This window comes from Chiloscyllium plagiosum, unplaced genomic scaffold, assembly GCF_037043375.1.
Source record: "Chiloscyllium plagiosum isolate Xiang-an unplaced genomic scaffold, Cpla_swu_hap1 HiC_scaffold_17, whole genome shotgun sequence".
In the NCBI taxonomy this organism is placed as follows: domain Eukaryota; kingdom Metazoa; phylum Chordata; class Chondrichthyes; order Orectolobiformes; family Hemiscylliidae; genus Chiloscyllium; species Chiloscyllium plagiosum.
In genome coordinates this window covers 68,242,705-68,263,292 of record NW_028270155.1, presented here as the reverse complement: position 1 = coordinate 68,263,292, position 20,588 = coordinate 68,242,705, and the positions used below count along the sequence as shown (strand labels likewise).

At 40.1% G+C, this 20,588-nt stretch overlaps 1 protein-coding gene across 7 annotated transcripts in view; it reads right to left on the bottom strand.

The window, feature by feature from the left end:
* The window catches only part of ndrg4 (NDRG family member 4), a 185,254-nt gene that overhangs the window by 49,983 nt on the left and 114,683 nt on the right, over window positions 1-20,588 (bottom strand). For all 7 annotated transcript variants that reach the window (XM_087996053.1, XM_043707294.2, XM_043707293.2 and 4 more), the window contains 3 exons: window positions 18,194-18,299; window positions 5,340-5,460; window positions 3,487-3,549 (listed from right to left, as the gene is read on the bottom strand). In XM_087996053.1, coding sequence (XP_087852179.1) covers window positions 3,487-3,549; window positions 5,340-5,460; window positions 18,194-18,299 — 290 coding nt within the window. The remainder of the gene's footprint in view (window positions 1-3,486; window positions 3,550-5,339; window positions 5,461-18,193; window positions 18,300-20,588) is intronic.

The window sequence follows — 20,588 nt, the reverse complement described above, 5'->3', positions numbered from 1 at the left end:
ATTTCAGTAAGGCGTTTGATAAGATTTCCAACGGAAGGCTATTGCACAAAATACAGAGGCATGGGATTGAGGCTAATTTAGCAGTTTGGATCAGACGTTGGCTAAGTAGAAAGAAAACAGAGGGTGGTGGTTGATGGGAAATGTTCATCCTGGAGTTCAGTTACTAGTGGTGTACCGCAAGAATCTGTCTGGGGCCATTGCTGTTTGTCATTTTTATAAATGACCTAGATGAGGGCATAGAAGGATGGGTTAGTAAATTTGCAGATGACACTAAGGTCAGTGGAGTTGTGGATAGTGTAGAAGGATGCTGAAGGTTATAGAGGGACATAGATAAGCTGCAGAGCTGGGTTGAAAGATGGCAAATGGAATTTAATGCAGAAGTGTGAAGCGATTCACTTTGGAAGGAGCAACAGGAATGCAGAGTATTGGGCGAATGGTAAGATTCTTGGTAGTGTAGATGAGCAGAGAGATCTCGGTGTCCATGTGCATAGATCCCTGGAAGTTACCACCCAGGTTATTAAGAAGGTGTGTTCACTTTTATTGGTAGAGGGATTGAGTTTTGGTCATGCTGCAGCTGTACAAAACTCTGGTGCGACCGCACTTGGTGTACTGCATACAGTTTTGGTCACTGCATTATAGAAAGGATGTGGAAACTTTGGAAAGGGTTCAGAGGAGATTTACTCGATGTTGCCTGGTCTGGAGGGAAGGTTTTATGAGGAAAGGCTGAGGGACTTGAGGCTGTTTTTGTTAGAGAGAAGAAGGTTGAGAGGTGAATTAGTTGAGACATACAAGATAATCAGAGGGTCAGATAGGGTGGACAGTGAGAGCCTTTTTCCTCAGATGGTGATGGCTAGCACAAGGGGACATAGCTTTAACTTGAGGGGTGATAGATACCGGACAGATGTCAGAGGTAGTTTCTTTACTCAGAGTAGAAGGGAACATGGAACGCACTAGCTGCAACAGTGGTAGACTTCCCAACTTTAAGGGCATTTAAATGGTCATTGAATAAACATATGGATGAAAATAGAATAGCATAGGATAGATGGGCTTCAGATTGGCTCCACAGGTCGGTGCACCATAGAGGGCCAAAGGGACCGTACTGCGCTGTAATGTTCTGTCCTGTGTTCTAACTTCAATCTGCACATAGACTAGATGAGCTGACCAAGCACAAAAGGTGTGGAGGACAAGTTTTCAGAATGTTAGAGATGTTTCTAAAACAGTGTGTTGATGAGTCAAATAAAGCATGTACTATTTTGGGTCTCGTATTACATAACGAAAAAGGACTAATTCTCAACCTTGTTGTAAAAGAACCTTAAGAAATGACTAATCACAACATGATAACATTTAAATTATGCTTGAAAGTGATGTAGTTAATTCTGAAGTAAGGGTGTTACATTTGAATTAGAGAAATTATGAAGGGATGACAAATTGGCTGTGCTGGATTGCGATAATTAAACAAAAGGAATGGCTGTACGTCGGCAACGATAGTCTTTAAAGAACTATTATATCACTGGCAGCAACTATACATTCCTTTAAGATGCAAAAACTCAAGGAAGGTCAGTCAACTAATGGGTTTAGTAGATTTGAAGTGGATAAATCTACAGGTTTAAATCAGATCTATTTCAGGCTGTTGAGGGAGGAAAGGAAGGAGGTAACAAGGAACCTGACAGTAATTTTGAACTCCGCTCTGGTCACAAGTGAGATGCCTCAGGAGTGGAGGGCTGCTAACATCACTCTAAATACCTAAAAATAGGACAAAGGAAGTAATGGAGTTGAGGTACAAATTAGCCATGATCAAATAGAATGACAAAACAGCTCAAAGGTTTGAACGTACTACTCCTGATGCTATTTCCTGTGGAAGGGCTTCATGTGTAACAGTTTATCATATGGATTTGAAAAGGAGTTACACAATACATTGGTGTTGAATCCAATTTCCAGTGGAACACAATTCATTATTAAATAGTCATTATGGACATGGCCAAAAGGCAGAAATTCTGAATGATGGGGCCTTGAGCACTCAGTCACTAATCTGCACATTGTGAAATTACTGTGTACAATTCTGGTCACCCTTGTATAGGAAGAATGTTGTTAAACTAGAGAGGATGCAGACAAGATTTACACGGGTTTTGCTGGGACTGGAGGGTCTGAGATTTAGGGGGAGGCTGAATAGGCTGGGTCGTTTATGCCTGGAACACTGGAGGCTGAGGAGTTACTTCATAGAGGTTTATAAAATCAGGAGGTGCATTGGCACGAGTAAATAGCCAAGATCTTTTTTCTAGGGTGGGAGAGTTCAAAACTAGTGGGCATAGATTTAAGGTGAGAGAAGAAAAATATAAAAAGGATCAGAGGGCTAACTTTTCACACAGATTGATGCGTGAATAGAATGAGCAGCCAGAGGAACTGGTGGATGAGGGTACAATTACAACATTTAAAAGGCATCTGGATGGGTATTTAAAGCAGGGCTAGAAAGGTATGGGCTGGCAGTTTGGGATGTCTGGGCGGTATGGACAAGTAGGGCTAAAGGGTCTGTTTCCATGTTCTATGAATCGAAGTTGGTTAAGAGCTGGAAAAAGGTTAGTGACTTCAAAAGGGGACAGTTATGATTGGGAATCTCAACAATTCCTGATTCTAGTCGGACACATTCTGCATGTTCTTAAAGGACTAGACAGAACCTGAAAAAGTGACACGGAGCTATAGTGTTACTTAGAAATCCTGGATGCTTAGCAACAAAAAGTGGGGAAGTGTAACTACAAAAATGGTCTGTGTTGGGTGGGAAGTTAAAATATCAGAAGTCTGAAACTAAACTTCCAGTTTTCTAGAGTATATAGAAAAGCCGGCACCCAGCACATTCACAGGAGGGAGGTTAGCAATTTAATTATAGTAAACCGTGTTAATATTTATGAACTAATATAAACTTAGTCCTGGTTAGCTTAGATTCTAAGCCTCAGGAACCCAGTGATTCAACAGAGGTGAGAACTGTTGGATCCAGAGCCTCTTAGTTACCTACATGATCCTGTTTACTCCTTCATTAACAAATGGTGATGGGATACCCTGTGACAGGGTACGATCTTTACCCCAGTATTAGCCTAGACTGTCCTAACTCCAGTATCCTAACTGTCTCTAGACACTGACTGTCCCCATTCCAAACTTCGATCTCTGCCTTCACTGGCCTCCCTGAATTCAATCTTTGCCCAGCCACTTCCCGTTTTCTAGAGTTTGCTCCTACTCTGAAAACGATTCTGGCCTACTCTGGCTTCCCAAATATTCCTGGTTCTGAATTCCAGATTTTCTCCCAGGACTCCATTCTTCCAGGTTTCCTAACTTTGAACCAGAAATCTCTATTCCCAATACACCCTTACCTCCACACTAACACCACCATATAGCATTCAGTAAATACTGAGTGTTTCATAACATATAATTAAAGTTACAGGACTCAAGGCAAAATTATACTGTATACAAGACAACAGTTAATATAGGACAACTCACCCAAAATGCTGAACTACACTTGGCAACATAGCAGCCAACTGGTCCATGGTCGGGAACTGGTACCTTTGTAAAGGACACACATGCAAAAGCAATTAGTGACAAGAATACCTTCCATACATGAGATAGCATAGATGGAGAAACTGGAGATAACATAATAAACACCAATGCATTACCAAGGTGACAGGAGTCAAGAGACAAATACTTAACAGAGGGTAGAGACAGAAATTGTACATGAATTCTCCTGATATCCTGCTGCAGAAATTCTGGAGCAATAGCTTAAATTATCATTCAGCTATTTCACTAGGTCATATATTGATCATTTGCCAAAGTTAATGTGAAGCATTGGGACAATCCCAGCCCATAGAAACTATACTATGTAGGACTGGGTATCACAAATTTCCAACAATGTACTCCAAGTTTCAAAAACTCTATTTCAGAGGTTGGTAACTTTGCATATGCTGAATTTTGCATAATTATCAGATAGATAATCAAGGAATGGCATATAGGAAAGTGTGTCACTGGTGACAGAGGCAAAGTTTGGACAGGCAGCCGGAGTGGTTGTGTATGCAGACACCTAGTTTTCAGTGTATAGTATAATCGCAAAAGTGACAAGTCCTTGCATGCCTACAACTTGGTAATCTAACCACAGACTTTATTCATAGAATAATGGTCACCTAAGAGTGAATTAATTACAGGACACAACCTAATCATCGGGTTTAGATTATTTTATCTATATAAACTATGAATATCGAGAAGAAAAAGGCCAGCATGATCTGGTTTCTTTTCTTTTGTTTTAATGGGGTGTGGGGGTTCTTCGTAAGGTCAGCATTTATTGCCCATTCCTAATTTCTCGTGAACGGAGTAGCTTGTTAGGTCACTGCAGAGGGCAGATAAAAGTTAGCCACATTGTGAATCTGGAATGACTTGTAGGCCGCACCATGAAAGGATGGAAGATTTCCTTCCCTACGTGGTCAACCAGATGAGTTCTTACAAGTCAGTGGCAGTTTCATGACCCCCTGCTGTGATTAGTTCATATGCCAGATTTATTATTAATTTAAACTCCACCAACTCTTGCAGGGAAACTGGAATCCATAGTATTGGTCTGGATCTCTGGGTTACTAGTCCAGTGATGCTGCTACTCTATCACCTCCTCCACCATGTAATACCACCATCTGTGTTCTCCTCGAAGCCACACATTGACCTAATGTGTTCAGATACCCTCATTTCTTCATCAGTGCTGGGTCAAAATCCTGGAACTCAGCACCTGTCAGCATTTTAGGTGGGCTTATTCCACAAGAACTACTTAGGAAGGCCCATTGCCACTTTCTAAATAAACACCAGATCTTGCCCATGACTCTTACACCAAAGAATTAATATAAATGAAGGAAATTTGGAAGCCACTTACAAGCTGGTGTCAAATCAAAAGGTTCACATGGGTTACATGTGGAAGAATGGATATTCTAAGGGAAGTTACGACTAGAATGTAACAGTGGAGAGTCGAGAGTGTGGTGCTGAAAAAGCACAGCAGGTCAGGCAGCATCCAAGGACCAGGAAAAATCGACGTTTTGGCCAAAAGCCCTTCATCAGAAATACAGATGAAGGGCTTTTGCCTGAAATGCCGATCTTCCTGCTCCTTGGATGCTGTCTGAACTGCTGTGCGTTTCCAGCGCCACACTTTCGACTCTAATCTCCAGCGTCTGCAGTCCTCACTTTCGCTCTGTAACAGAGTGGAGGTTATGAAATCTGGAGAGAGGTTTGGCAGATTTGAATGTAACTTCATTCAATTTTACACTACGGGGCTGAATAAAGAATGGTAAACTGATGTGGATTGACACAATGTCAGTGGGACTCACCCTGAAGGAAACTGCGAGGCATTTGTCTGCTGACCTGGAGCATCGATGTGGCACACGACAAAATGTTTGGTGATTTCCTGCATATCCTCAAAGTTGAAGAATGTGTTGAAACAAAGTTTATCTGAAAAAAAATCCATAAAAAATCAGTGGTTTTAACATTGACACTTCCTGAAGGTACTGGAAGATTGAGAAAAGCACTTGGTCAGTAATAGTGGATCAGAAGAAACAAGACTAATACAACCTTAATCTTATTCCCACACTTCTGTACCACAGAAACTGGATAGAATTCAAACAATTCATTCCTCCTACAACCACACTTAATCCCAAAGTTCCTCAGTTTGACAGTTGGTAACCAAAACTATCAAAAAGTGTGCCCAGCTACATCTGCCCCATCTACCTATCCACTAAGTCAAACTGACACCAAGGGCATCCAGTGACCTAGTCCTGGACCTATTTTATGGAATGTGAGCTTTGTTGACTGGGTCAGAATGTATTGTCCATCTCTGGTTGTCCTTGAAAAGGCAAGGGTGAGCTGATTCTTGAACCACTGCATTTACCATAAGTAAACCCACAATACTGTTAGAAATATAGCTCAAGGAGTTTGTACCAGTGATACTGAAGGAACAGTGATATATTTCAATGATTGGCTTGGAGGAGAACTTGCAGCTGATGGAGTCTCCATGTATTTGCTGCCCTTGTCCTTCTAGTTGGTAGAGGCCTTGGGTTTTGAAGGTGCTGTCTAAGGAGCCTTGGTGAATTTCTGATGTGCATATTGTAGATGGTGCACACTGCTGCTTCTGAAAATCAGTGGTGGAGGGTGTAGATGTGTTGCCAATCAAGTGGGGCACTTTGTCTGGATTGTGTCATGGTGCTTGAGTGTGATTGGAACTATACCCATCCATGCAAGCGTGTGGAGTATTCTATCACACTTCTGAATTGTGCCTTGTAGATCATGGACAGGCTATGGGGAATCAGAAGGCGAGTTACTTGCTGCAGGATTCCAAGTCTCTAGACAGTTGTTGTAGCCACACTATTTATACAGCTAGTCCAGTTCAGCTTCCGGTCATGGTGTTGATAGTGAAGGATTCAGTAATAGTAATGATATTGAATGTTAATGGGAAATGGCTGGATTCTGTTTTGGAGATGGTCATTGCCTGGCACTTGTGTAATGTGAATGGTATTCTAGTTTCAATGCTATTTCTCCTAATGCCCTCTTCTTACTCATTTTCCAGAAGACCAACTTTCTGCTCCCAAGAACTGCTGACCACTTCCCTTCTTGACTCCGAGCCAGGAAAATATATTAACTTCAATTGTAAACAAACTCGTCTCTTCAAATACCATACCCATCCCTTCATATTTGCTATCACTATCTCCCCTCCTTCAAAAATGCTGGACACCTTTGACTTGTAAATTATGACTATATCTCTGATCTCACTTTCCTCTCCAGGGTCAATGTACGTTGTTACCTCTCAAATCATATCATATTCCCCCATCCCTACAATTCTTTAACTCTTCAAATCAATCAGGTTTCCAAACCTTCTACATCACCAAAATTGTTCTAATCAAAAACACATGAAGTATAATTGTGACTATAATGAACTATCATTCTCAACATTTTCAAATTCCTTGTAGCATTCAACGGAATTAATCACACTAATCTCCTCCACATTCTGGAGGCTCTACTATTGGTTTTCCTCCTTTTTGTAATTTATATGACACATCTCAGGAACATCATTCCAATACTTGACATTAGGTTCCAACAAATGAAAAACAATAGAGACAGAGACAGATCAATGTGTTTCATCACTAGGAACTAGGAGAGGTGACTTGGTTGAAGAATACTTGTAATTATGTACACTGTTGAGTTGATTGATACATCAATAAATTTGATATGAGCAGGCTGCCACCACACTGGGGTGGTAATGGATCCACACGGTTGTCAGGTCACCACTCAGTATCTCAACTCCACCAGGAAAGCCAACAAACCTCCTAAGCAAATTCAGCAAGTCTGCATTTTAAAAATTGTGGTATTACAGCATCAAAATCCATCAGCAACATGAATATTGCAGCTCCCACATTGCTGGGCCAGCACTTCACACTCTATAACTCATCCACAGATTCAATCAATAAGCACATCGACCTGGACCCGATATACCGGACACTGCAGCGGACAGCTGAAACTGATAACCGGAAGCGGCAGATACAAATCACTACAAATGCCGGAGGAAACATCACAGAAGCGCTTCACAGGAGGCTCCCAAGCACTGAGGATGTCACCTAGACAGGGGACGAAACGTCTGCAACACAAATTCCCAGCTCGGCGAACACAACCACAACAACGAGCACCTGAGCTACAAATCTTCTCACAAACTTTGAAGATTATCTGTGTCCAAGAAACATTTAGTCACCACCCTTAACCAGCAGCATGCCATCAATATGATCTGCATTCAAGAAACACATCTTCCAAGACATGAATCTAGGAGATATAAGAACCTATTAATTGTTAAGTACAAAAGTACTTCAGATGAATTAAAATACCTCAGTTTAAGGGAAATATTTGACTGGAGGCATAATCACAGGATCCATCTCTATCAGCAAGAAAATGAAAGTGGTCATTGTCCACAGAGGATCACAAGCTATTCTGTCATTAGAGAGAAATGGCTCATGGTGAAATTAGCCCAAGGATCATCATGCTTCAGACAAAGGTGCAATGATGAGAAGGCAGGGTCTTCAAGATGACCTCTGTGGGTACAGGATCTAAACTCATGCTGCTGGTGTCAATCTGCAGCACATGCCAGTTGCCCAGCTAACAGAGCCAAGTTAACTCTCAAATACAAGTAAAAAAAAATTGTAATTTTTCTCAGTATTATTCTGAAGTATGTCTTCCAAGCTGATTTTAGCAAAAGGAAGTCTTATACCACGTGGAATGCTCCAGGAATTCTGCAGCAGTTAACTTGGTCCTGTCTTCCCTCGTACTTATCCACCATTTATAAGGCTCAAGCCAGCAGCTTGTTTGGATGGGTGTAGCTCTAATAACACTCAAGAAGCTAGACATCATCCATGGAAAAGCAGCCAACTTGATTGATACTCCATCCATCATTTTGAACATTTACACCATTCACCACCAATGCTCGGTAACAGCAACAAGAATCATCTTTGAGATGCACTGCAATAACTTGCCCAGGCTCCTCCAACAACACCTTCCATACCCATGATCGCTACCCCTTACAAAGGCCAGGGTAGTAGATGCATGAAAACATAACCACATGCACGTTCCCTTTGAGCCACACACAATCATGACTTGGAACAATATCACTGCTCTATCACTGTACAGAGTAAGAGTCAAAATCATAGAACTCGCTTCCCTCAGTTGTGTGGGCGTGTCGACATTACAACAGCAACTACAGAGAAACCTCAATTATCCGGCATTCAATTATCCAAATTTTGGATTATCTGGACAAGACCAGTAAGTCTCATGTCTGTCATCTGCAAGGTGTTAGAAAGGATTCTGAGGAATAGGATTTATGGCCATCTGGAAGAGCATGGCTTAATTAAATGCAGTCAACACAGCTTTGTGAGGGGCAGGTCATGCCTCACAAACCTTATCGAGTTCTTTGAGGATGTGACTAGAAAAGTTGATGAGGGTCAAGCTGTGGATGGTGTATTTGGACTTCAGCAAGGCATTTGATAAGGTTCCCCATGGTAGGCTCATTCAGAAGGTCAGGAGGAACGGGATACATGGGAACTTAGCTGTCTGGATACAGAATTGGTTGGCCAACAGAAGACAGCGAGTGGTAGCAGAAGGAAAATATTCTGCCTGGAAGTCAGTGGTGAGTGGTGTTCCACAGGGCTGTGTCCTTAGGCCTCTACTGTTTGTAATTTTTATTAATGACTTGGATGAGGGGATTGAAGGATGGGTCAGCAAGTTTGCAGATGACACAAAGGTTAGAGGTGTCGTTGATAGTATAGAGGACTGTTGTAGGTTGCAGCGGGACATTGACAGGATGCAGAGATGGGCTGAGAGGTGGCAGATGGAGCTTCACCTGGATAAATGCGAGGTGATGCATTTTGGAACGACGAATTTGAAAGCTGAGTACAGGATTAAGGATAGGATTCTTGGCAGTGTGGAGGGACAGAGGGATCTTGGTGTGTAGGTACATAGATCCCTTAAAATGGCCACCCAAGTGGACAGGGTTGTTAAGAAAGCATATGGTGTTTTGGCTTTCATTAACAGGGTAGTTGAGTTTAAGAGTCGTGAGATCTTGTTGCAGCTCTATAAAACTTTGGTTAGACTGCACTTGGAATACTGCGTCCAGTTCTGGTCGCCCTATTATAGGAAAGATGTGGATGTTTTGGAGACGGTTCAGAGGAGGCTTACCAGGATGCTGCCTGGACTGGAGGGCTTATCTTATGAAGAGAGGTTGACTGAGCTCGGACTTTTTTCATTGGAGAAACAGGAGGGGGAGAGGGGACCTAAGTCAGGTATACAAGATAATGAGAGGCATAGATAGAGTCGATAGCCAGAGACTATTTCCAAGAGCAGAAATGGCTAACACGAGGGGTCATTGTTTTAAGCTGGTTGGAGGAAAGTATAGAGGCGATGTCAGAGGCGGGTTCTTCACAGAGTTGAGAGAGCATGGAATGCGTTGCCAGCAGCAGTTGTGGAAGCAAGATCATTGGGGACATTTAAAAGACTGCTGACATGCATATGGTCACAGAAATTTGAGGGTGCATACATGAGGATCAATGGTCAGCACAACATCGTGGGCTGAAGGGCCTGTTCTGTGCTGTACTGTTCTATGTTCTATGTTCTAAGATCGCAAGGTCCTGATGCAAGGCTAAACTAGTGTAATCTGTCTTTCGATAACGCACACATTCGATTATCCAAACAAAATACTCCCTGCCCATGTCGTTCGGATAATCGAGGTTCCTCTGTATGCTTCAAAGTACTTCACTGGCTGTAAAGCATTTGAAACCTCTAGTGGTCGCAAAAGGCATTAATGGTGGAGAGAGTAGCCCAGAGCAGACAAATTGTCTGTCCCCTAACACCAAGATCACTTGTTCTATACATCAAGATTATATGTGCCACATACAATCTGTGTCTGTACTAGGTTTGTACTTCAGTGTCTGTGCCAGTACATTACCTCCTCCTTCTTAAATATAATCTTCCAAACAAGCAGCATTTACCACCCAAAAACAGGACAGTAAGTGTATGTGGGAACACCACCATGTGCAAGGTTCTTATCAAATCATATTCTTTCCTGATTTGGAAATGGATCATTGCCACTTTGTCAAAGCCTTGGAACTCACTCCCTAAAAGCACTGCATATGTAGCTTGAGCACATGGTTCACAGTGTTTCATGAAGACACCTCACAACCATCTTCTCAAGGGCAATTAGGTACAGGCAATAAATGCTGACTGAGTCTCTGGAATTAATAAAAATGGACAGTAAGTTTTCCTGTCGCAGAAACAGATGAATCTGATTGTTTTAACTGTACCCTGTTACAGAATCCAGCATTCCACTGATGTCTGTATCTTAATAACTTAAGTGAATTATGTTTATATTTATGTTTCATACTCAAGACTTGGCTTTGACGAAGCACTATACTTCTGATTTTCCAACTCCATCTGCAGAGATTTCAAGGTGACCTCCACTGGCACCACACATCATATTAGCCCTATTAAAAAAATAAAATGCAGAACCTGTTATCTGCAGAAACAAGCAATTAAGGACAACTCCCATTGGCTTCATGACCCTGGTCTATCATTTTCATAATCCTTCAATGAGTTACAATTCTCACAATAACAAATCATTCCCAAAAAGCAACAGATCTCCGTGCTCTGCATCTTAATAAGCTTGTTGCACCAAAGGAAGTTCAGGCATCATTTTCTGGATTGCAAAGCTGGATTTCCTACTTTATAAAACACATATACAGGAAGAGATGAGCAAGAACAGGAAGAAAGACAGCCTCCAATTGTAGGTTAGCCCTATGTAAAGCCCCCACAGTCACCTCATAAGTGAAGACACTGACTCTACCACAGTTCAATCGTAAAGGTCTGATTGAAAACATTTAATCACTCCACTATTGGTAGCCATGTTTTCAACTGCTGTGCCCTGAATTCTGGACACCCCTCCCTGAACCCCTCTGCCTCTCTACCTCACTTTAGGACCTTCTTTAAAGATGTTGACCAAGCTTTCACTCTTTCACCCTAATCCCTCTCTATGTGGCTCAGTGTTAATATCTTGCAGTGCCTCCATTAAGTCTCATGGAACATTTTGTCATATTAAAAAAGGTGCTAGGTAATAACAAATTGTGTATTTGTCCTGTGGACTCCCAGGAAAAATCTTCGTCATCACTCTGCACTGCAAATGGATTCTGGGCTTCCACTTCTGGGTCCTGCTTGGCATTTTAAAGGCCTCTAATCTTGGCACAAATCCTTAAAAATCTAAACCTTAGCTGAGCAGTTTAACAGGATAGTTTGTAGTTTTTGCAGATTCACAAATAGTAACGTTGGTATCAGAAGAATTGAGGGGTTTGATTGCTGAACTCTCTTGCTTTACTTAATCCTTACTCATTTTTGCTCTTATTGATAAATCATACAAAACGGTTATATGAAATGATGATGACATTTGTTCCTTGGACCATGTGACCCATTGAGTTGTGGCATTTTTCCATGCGACATGGAGCACCTTTGAAGCTACATTCTCTGTGGTGATTTAAACAGTTCTGACATCTTGAATGCTCAAAAGGCATAACATTTTCATTTGTATCAATATTGTCATTGAAGATTTCCTCCCCCATTTATAGAATACTTAAGTCTCACATCTGCAAACACACCATCTCAGCATTTTTCCCATTATAAACACTTATGCCCACTTTTATGATGGCGCTTAAGTAAGTCAACCTAACATTTAAAAAAATATATTCATAAGCGGGACCTGGGCATCGCTGCTGTGACTGAGCGTCAGTGGTGGAGGAAGTGGATGTTTGTGGATGTGGTTGCCAATCAAGTGGGTTGCTTTACCCTGTTTGGTGTCAGGCTTCTTGAGTGTTGGTGGAGCTGCGCCCATCCATACAAATAGAAGTATTCCATCATACTCCTGACTTGTACCTTATAGATGAATGACCAGAGCGAGGAGCAAGGGGCTGAGCTGGTTGGAGGTGGAAGATGATGAGATAAAATCTCTAGGAATACATCCAACTAGAGTTTGAAAATTAGGTTTGCTAAGATTACTTTGTAAGAATAACGGCACAAGAGGTGGTCATGGTGTCAAGACTTCCTTTGTGGAAGGAATCCACATCACAAGGCCTCCATAATAAGATATCTAAAAGGTAAGGCTATCCCTTAAACATGAGTCATGATGGCAAGGGTCATTACAGTTCATGCTTTCTCTTGTGTTTTCAGTTAATGTTCATCACAAAGATGGCTACTCAATAGGTATGTGTTTCTTATGAATCTAAGGTTACTTTATGTTAGAAATGAATGGAATAATGTGTAAAGAGTCACTAACAACCCATGTACACTCCAGGAAAAATAGTCTAGATACCCACCGATTATCCTTCATGTCTCAAATAAGTAAAACTCGTTTAGGAATACACCTTGACTTTCAGGTTAAACAAGTTTTTTAATATGACAAATCTGTATAGAAACAGTGAAATGAGCAGAAAAACTAAATTTCATTACTACTTCAACCTTTTTTCTGCCACACAAATAAAAATGTCTTTCAGAGTTCCTAAACTTCATTATTCCATGCCTTTGTGCTCAAAGCTCTGTTTCTGTGCAGTGGCATTGAAGTACAATGAAGAGTTGTGGGAAAGCGATCAAGTTTGGGCAATACAAAAATAGAACTCTACATTAAGAGATTTTAGAGGAAATTCCAAATCATTTCATACATAAATGGAAAGTTCAAGGTCCTGGAACAGGCTCAATATCAAATATACTTGAAATCTGACAACCATTGGGCAATTCCAGGCCCCTCACTTCACCTCCAAGTCAGAAAACTAATAATCTCATAAATGCACAAAGATTTTATGTACCATTAACATAATGCTGATAGATAAAACTGCGCCTTTACTCCTACATATGCATTTAAGGAAAAAGGCAAAAGGAATTTCTTTGAGAAATAGCAGACCAAGTTTTTGTGTAGATTCACAAAAAAAAATTACCTCTCCAAGATTCATTTGGACTTTTAGTCTTTTCATACAAAATTAAGGTTCACAGTGTATTTTGAGAGCTCTAATTACATGAATGAGTTTGGATGAGAATATAGAACAGTTAGAAGGCTCGCCTTGGTTCTCCAACACAAGCAGCTCAATTCCCAACATAACTTCAAGGTTCCCTAAACTTCACAGATTCAGCAACCCATGCCAGCCCTCCCATGTGCCTTTAGATTGATCATACTGTTTTCATGTGCCTCACATCCCCATTACCACACATTTCACCTCCATTTTGCCATGTAGCCTCCATATCCACTTTCTCAGTATGCACTACTTAGCACCCACCAGAGCCATACAACAGCAATGGGAATTATTTTTAAATTGTTGGAAAACATTTATACTTCTAATAATCTAATAAAACCCTGTACTCAAAACAGATTCTCAGTGATTCCAGTAAAGAAACTACCTTCAGTTGGAAATAATTTTAAATTCTTCAAGTGCCTGCTAGGTTTGCAAGTGACAAAACAAAATCACGAAGGCATAATTTGTTCTTAAAGCCGCTTAAAATTTTCAAAAATTCATGGATTATAGAACACTTCTCAGCTAAAGCTATTAAAAGCTTCTAAAATACAGACAACTATTTTAGCAGCCTGGTGGTTCAGTGGTTAGCATTGTTGCCACATAGCATCAGGGACCCGGGTTCAATTCCGCTCTTGGGTGACTATGGAGTTTGCACATTCTCCTGTGTCTGTATGGGTTTCCTCTGGGCGCTCCAGTTTCCTCCCACAGTCCAAAGGATATGCAGGTCACGTGGCTTGGCCATGGTAAATTTCTCATAGTATCCAGGGATATGTGGGCTAGGTGGACTAGCCATGGGAAATGCAGGCTTACAGGGATAGGGTGAGGGATCGGTCTGGGTGGGATGCTCTTTGAAGAGTTGGTGTGGGCTCAATGGGCTGAATGGCCTGCTTACACACAGTAAGGATTCTATGATTCTATTCATAATGGCTACAGCTGTCGAAACAACAAAGTCTCCTGCTACATTGCCTGAAACTGACGGAATAAAATGGCATCCCATTCCAAACCTGAAAATCTATCAAATTGGGAGGGGTGTGTACAAGCACAAAGTTTTTTTCTTCAACTTTCAAAACAAATTGCACATTTTGTCAATTTAAATCAAAGTGCAAATCGTGACAGCAGAGAGTATTTGGGCTTTTATTCCACCATTTTTAATGCATTATCGTGCTTTTGACAACTGGAAAGGTACTATAAAGAATGGCAAAATGCATGTTAATTCAAGGATTAACTTTTCTTTAAAAGGACAGATCCCTATGATGAATCACTGCATTAGAAAAAATCCACATTACATTACAACATATAATAATAATTTGAAAATGGAAAAAAAAAAGTTTCAATATGTCCCTGACTCCTCAAATGGTCAATCCAGCAATCAAACTGTCTGGAGGTACATTTTTTTTCCACAATAGCTTGCAAAACTCACAACATTCAAAAATAGTGTGCAGAAAGCAATAACTTTTTCCTGTGTGTCCGGACATTTGAGAAACCAACCTCTGAAGAGGTCCATGAGTATTTTGCACCCAAGCTTTTCTGACCCAACAAACCAAAACAGCTTTTTTGGACTAGGAAGGCATAGGAAAATTTTCTAGCAAAATGAAGCTATCATCATTGTTTTGTGACCTGATTTGCACCTCAAATAGGTGGTGGACACACAACTCAGGATTGTGTTTAATAATTTAATAAAGTTAGTGTCCAGTCCAAATTAAATTCATCAATATAAATTTAATTTGAATCAATTTTATAAATTGGCCAGAACAAAACTCAAGTTCTTCATGAGGATTACTGTTCAATAGCGATCAAAAAATTGGCACTCATGCTTCAATTCCTTTCAATAAGGATTATTCATTAAATAGAGGTGTACACCACACACAAAGTGAAGCCATGAATAAAGCGATACACAAAGCTACAGTCGACATGGGAAGGGGTGGACAACGGTTTTTTGAAACTTGCCTCCTTGCAGCCTCTTGCCAATACATTGTTCAAAGCTGTCATTCTCGATGGAAGAGGAAGATGGACAAACATCTTATGACAAACAATAAAATAAATTGGACAGTTTCCCACTGATAAAATGAATATTGCAAGGTAGGAAGATCACTATTTTTAAGATTCTTAATGATGAAGGACAGGATTTACATGTATTTGGAAAAGCAAGGACTGATTAGGGATAGTCAATGTGGCTCTATGCATGGGAAATTGTGTCTCACTAACTTGATTGAGTTTTTTGCAGGAGTAATGAAGAGGATTGATGAGGACAGAACAGTGGGTGTGATCTATGAAGACTTCAGTAAGACACTCAACAACGTTCCTTATGGTAAACTGGTTGGCCAGTTTCGCTCAGATGTAATACAGGGACTGTTTCTCGTCATTTGTATACATAACTGGCTCAAAAGACAGAGGGCGGTGGTGGAGAGTTGGTTTTCAGACTGGAGGCCTGTGACCAGCGATGGGCCACAAGGATCTGTACTGGGTCCAATGTTTCTCGTCATTGTATAAATGATTTGGATGTGAACATAGGTACAGTTAGTAAGTTTGCAGATGACACCAAAATTAGCGGGAAGGGCCTGGTGAATGTTGCTGAACAAACAGACCTTGGAGTGCGGGTTCACAGTTCCTTGAAAGGAGAGTCGCAGGTCAATAGGATAATGGAGGAGGTATTTGATATGCTTGTCTTTATTGGTCAGTGCATCAAGTATAGGAGTTGGGAGGTCATGTTGCAGCAGTACAGGGCATTTGTTAGGTCCCTATTGGAATACTGCATGCAATTCTGGTCTCCCCGCTATAGGAAGGATGTAGTGAAACTTGAAAGGGTTCATAAAAGATTTACAAGAATATTGCCAGGGTTGGAGGGGTTAAGTTATAGGGACAGGCTGAATACACTGGGGCTACTTTCTCTGGAGCCTTGGAGGCTAAGGGTTGATCTTATAGAGTTTTATAAGATCATAAGGGGCATGGATAGGGTGAATAGATGAGGACCAATCCCTGGGCTGGGGGAGTCCAAAATTAGAAGGCATAGGTCAAAGGTGAAAGAGGAAAAATTTAAAAGGGACTTAAGGGGCAATTCCTTCATGCAGAGAGTGGCGAGTGTATAGGAATAAGCTGCCAGAGGAAGTGGTGGAGGCTGACACAATTACAACATTTAAAAGACATCAAGATGGGTATATGAATAGGAAGGACTGGGAGGGATATAGGCCAAGTGCTGTCAAATGGGACTAGATTTATTTATGATACCTGGTTGGCATGGACAAGTTGGACAGAAGGGTCTAATTCTATGCTTTACAACTCGAGGATTCTATGACTAAATAATGCAAACCATTAAATATTTAAACTTGAAAGCAGAATCAATTATAACAGTGCTCTATTTGAGGCAGTTGTAATGGAGTGGATTGCAGGAGTATAATTAATCTGCAAGAATAATATCTTAATGAACTTATGGAACAGACTACTCAGGAAAATCGTACAGGCATCCAACACGTAATAGATTCTTTGTGAAAATAATATTTTGGATTACAATGAATTCATAATATAAAACATGTGGTAAGTAATTTGAAAGGAACAGATGATATTGAACCTATGGATTCACAAAACTATCAAATATGAGGGGCTAGTGTTTCTCCCCTCATTCCTGGATAGTGGAAGACTAACTGATAGAAATTGCTGTACTTAGTGAATGATTTTATTACCGTTTTATTATGGTGGTGGGTGTCGAACTAGTTAGAGCTTGTTCTTCTGTTATGTAGCAATTCATAAATTCCTATGAACCAAGATACTGAATAATGGTATTGAACCAGACTATGTGAGCAAAGGCAAAGGTCACATTTAAAATGGATTTGATTTCATTCTCAAAGCTACTAAGAAAGTTACATTAAACACTGTGATCCAAGGCGGTTTCCCCTTTTCTTATGCAGGCTGCTGTCGGCTAATTCTAGCATAGTCAATTGGACCAGCCATACATTACTCAACACCCAGCAGAAATTGAACATTCATCATTCTGCCTGGATATATTTTGTTGCATCATTAAACTGTGCTTCTCCTTACTACTGTAGTGGAAAACCCTCTTCAAACATATAGGAAACAATCTATTTCCACATAAATTTTTTAATCAGACAAAGCCCATTGGATTCATTCCTATTGTTTAGAATTCCAATAGAGTGAACTTTTTCCCATTCGTTCTATCACTAAAAATTTCATTTAATTCCCATTTAATTAAACGTATAGAATTCCAATAGCCCAAACTCCCCCTCCCCTTCAATCCATTATACAGAATTCCAGTACATGAAAACCTTTCCTATTCAATTCAACTATCGAGTATTTCAATAAATCAAATTCTTTCTAATTCAAATCTACTAAATACAATTCCGCTAGACCAAACAACATCTCATTCACTCGATTATATAGAATTCTGACAGCTAAATCCTCTTCCCATCAAATCCATTACAAATAATTCCATAAATTAAGCTCTTTTAAGTTCACTTATCACCAATGTGCGTAATTCAGTGGGAAAAATACTTAACCTTTTCTCTTAGGGTATAGAAACCTGGTTCCAAAAAAAAATTTAAAGTATTATGCTTGAATCATGTGTTTTTCTTATAGTGAGGTGTTCAAATATCTATACTTACGGTTCATCCCAACATCATGATAGGTCAGAATTGCTGGTCGGTTTCCTTTTGGTGCACCACGTATCACCACATGCAACATCCCATAGGGGGTTTCAATGTCATGTTCCTAGTGAAGTTCAACAAAAGTGGCAATCAGTGACTGGAAACATGTCTTTTCATCTACCACTCAGAGTTGATGACTATGCAGACCCAAACGTTATCTGTAATAAATCTCTTGTGAAAGTAATTAGTCATTATTTACAGGTTCTGCCTTGACAGTAATTGTACAGATACCGCTCTACATTTGTAACCCTTGATCAATCAATAATGTCAAGACCTCCCATCACATAACTTGCTAGTAATGACCATACATACTTGCCTCCATAAATACCCTTACAAAAATCAATAATTAGATAGATATGCCTCTTTCAATTCGGCACTGTGTAATCACTGACTTTGCCCCTCTAAATTTTAACGCAATGATTGCAAAGTCTTTCCTCTTCAGTGGTTCCATTATAAAATTATTCACTACCTGTAAACACACACTCGCACCCTAACATAAATATGTAAATATCTTGTGATAAACACATTCAATATTATAACTGTACACTGGTACTGGAAATGTATTCATATTATCAAACAAAAACCCTTACACTGTGATAAATACATGCAAGTTATTATAAGCCAGGAAAAAACATGCAGATAAGTATTATTATAAATAAACACATTTACAGTGTTAACGTTCATGATCAACGCACTCAAATAGTTGTCAGCACAAAGTGATGAGTGCTTTTGATGGAACACAGATGTACTTTTTGGCAGACAGGCCAGAAAATAGAGTGTGTATGGGATCCAAGAGAGTGGCGAATTGGATCCAAATGTAATTTAGTGGCAAGACAAAAAGGACAATATTCTTCAGATATTTTAAAGCAGAAGAAGACTTTCGCTGAAGTTTCTGTTTCTGGCTTATTACTCAGTTCCTTGACTTTCATGATATATCTCAATGATTGGACTTCAATTAGAAGACACTGTTTTGAACTGTACAGATGATACAGAAATTGGTCACCTGGTCAATAGTGAGGAAGAAAGTTGTAGATGGCAGGAAGATGTCAATAGACTGGTTAGGTTAGCAGAATAGTGACAAACTGAATTCAATCTAGAGAAGTGAGATAATACATTTTCTTATGGGATGACAAACAAGGTACGGGAAGACACAATAGATGCTAGGATACTGAGAAGTGTGGAGCAAGAGGGAACCTTGGAGTTAAGGTACACAGATCCCTGAAGGTCATAAGTGAGGTAAATGAGATGGATAAATTGGCAAATAGGATAATTATTAGCTAAGGAACAGTGAGGTTATGTTATAAATCTACAAAACACTAATTAGACTACAGCTAGAGTACTTTATACAGTTGCGTTCAAACAAGAGTGATGTAGCATGGATTTACAAGACAAGTACTGGCATAGAGGATTTTAACTATTAGGAAATATGAATATGTTGTGGATTGTTTCCTTTAGAATAAAAGAAGTTGAGGGATGATTTAAATGAGACAAAATTATAATGAGTTTTGACACAGTGGACAGGAAGGACCTCTTTTGCATAGCGAAGAGAAGAATAATCCGGGTCCACTGATTTAAAGCAATTTACAAAAGCATTTCAGGAATTAAAGCATTAAATCTTTAAATTAGCTACAACACAGGAGGCCATTCAGACCACTGAGCTCAGGCTGAACCTCTGCAAGAGCAATTTAACTAGTCTCCCACCCCAGCCACCTTCCTCTTCCAACATATCTTTAACCAAATTTTTTAAAAAATTTGTTCACAGGAGGTGGACATCACTTGCGATGTCAGCATTTATTGCTCCACCCTAATTGCCCAGTGGTACATGAGTCAACCATATTGCTGAGAGAGTCTGGAATCTCACCTGTACTAGGAAAGGATGGCAGATATCCTTCCCTAAAAGGACATAAGTGAACCAGATGGGTTGTTATACAATATAGAATGTTAGGCTCATGTTTTAATTCCAACTTTTTTATTGAAATTTAAAATTTCAACATCTACCATGGTTGAATGGAAGTCCAGGCTCCGAGAAGATTAGTTTGGTGTTTCAGATAACTAATCCAGTGACATTACCATTACGCAACTTTCTCCCCACAAACTGATCCATTATCCCTGCAATCAGTGACCTGTTCAGGTTTCCGATCCTAGACTGAAAGATTTGCATACTAATGCACATTTTTTTAATATATATTTGTACATTGGATATGGAATCATTAACTAGGCCAACATTTATTTCACACTGCTAATTGTTCTTAAAGGTAGTGTGGTGAGCTGTTTTTTTTTGAATTGCCGCAGTTCATATGGCATAGATACGCCTACACTGCAGTTACTGAGCCAGGATTTTTGGCCCAATGAC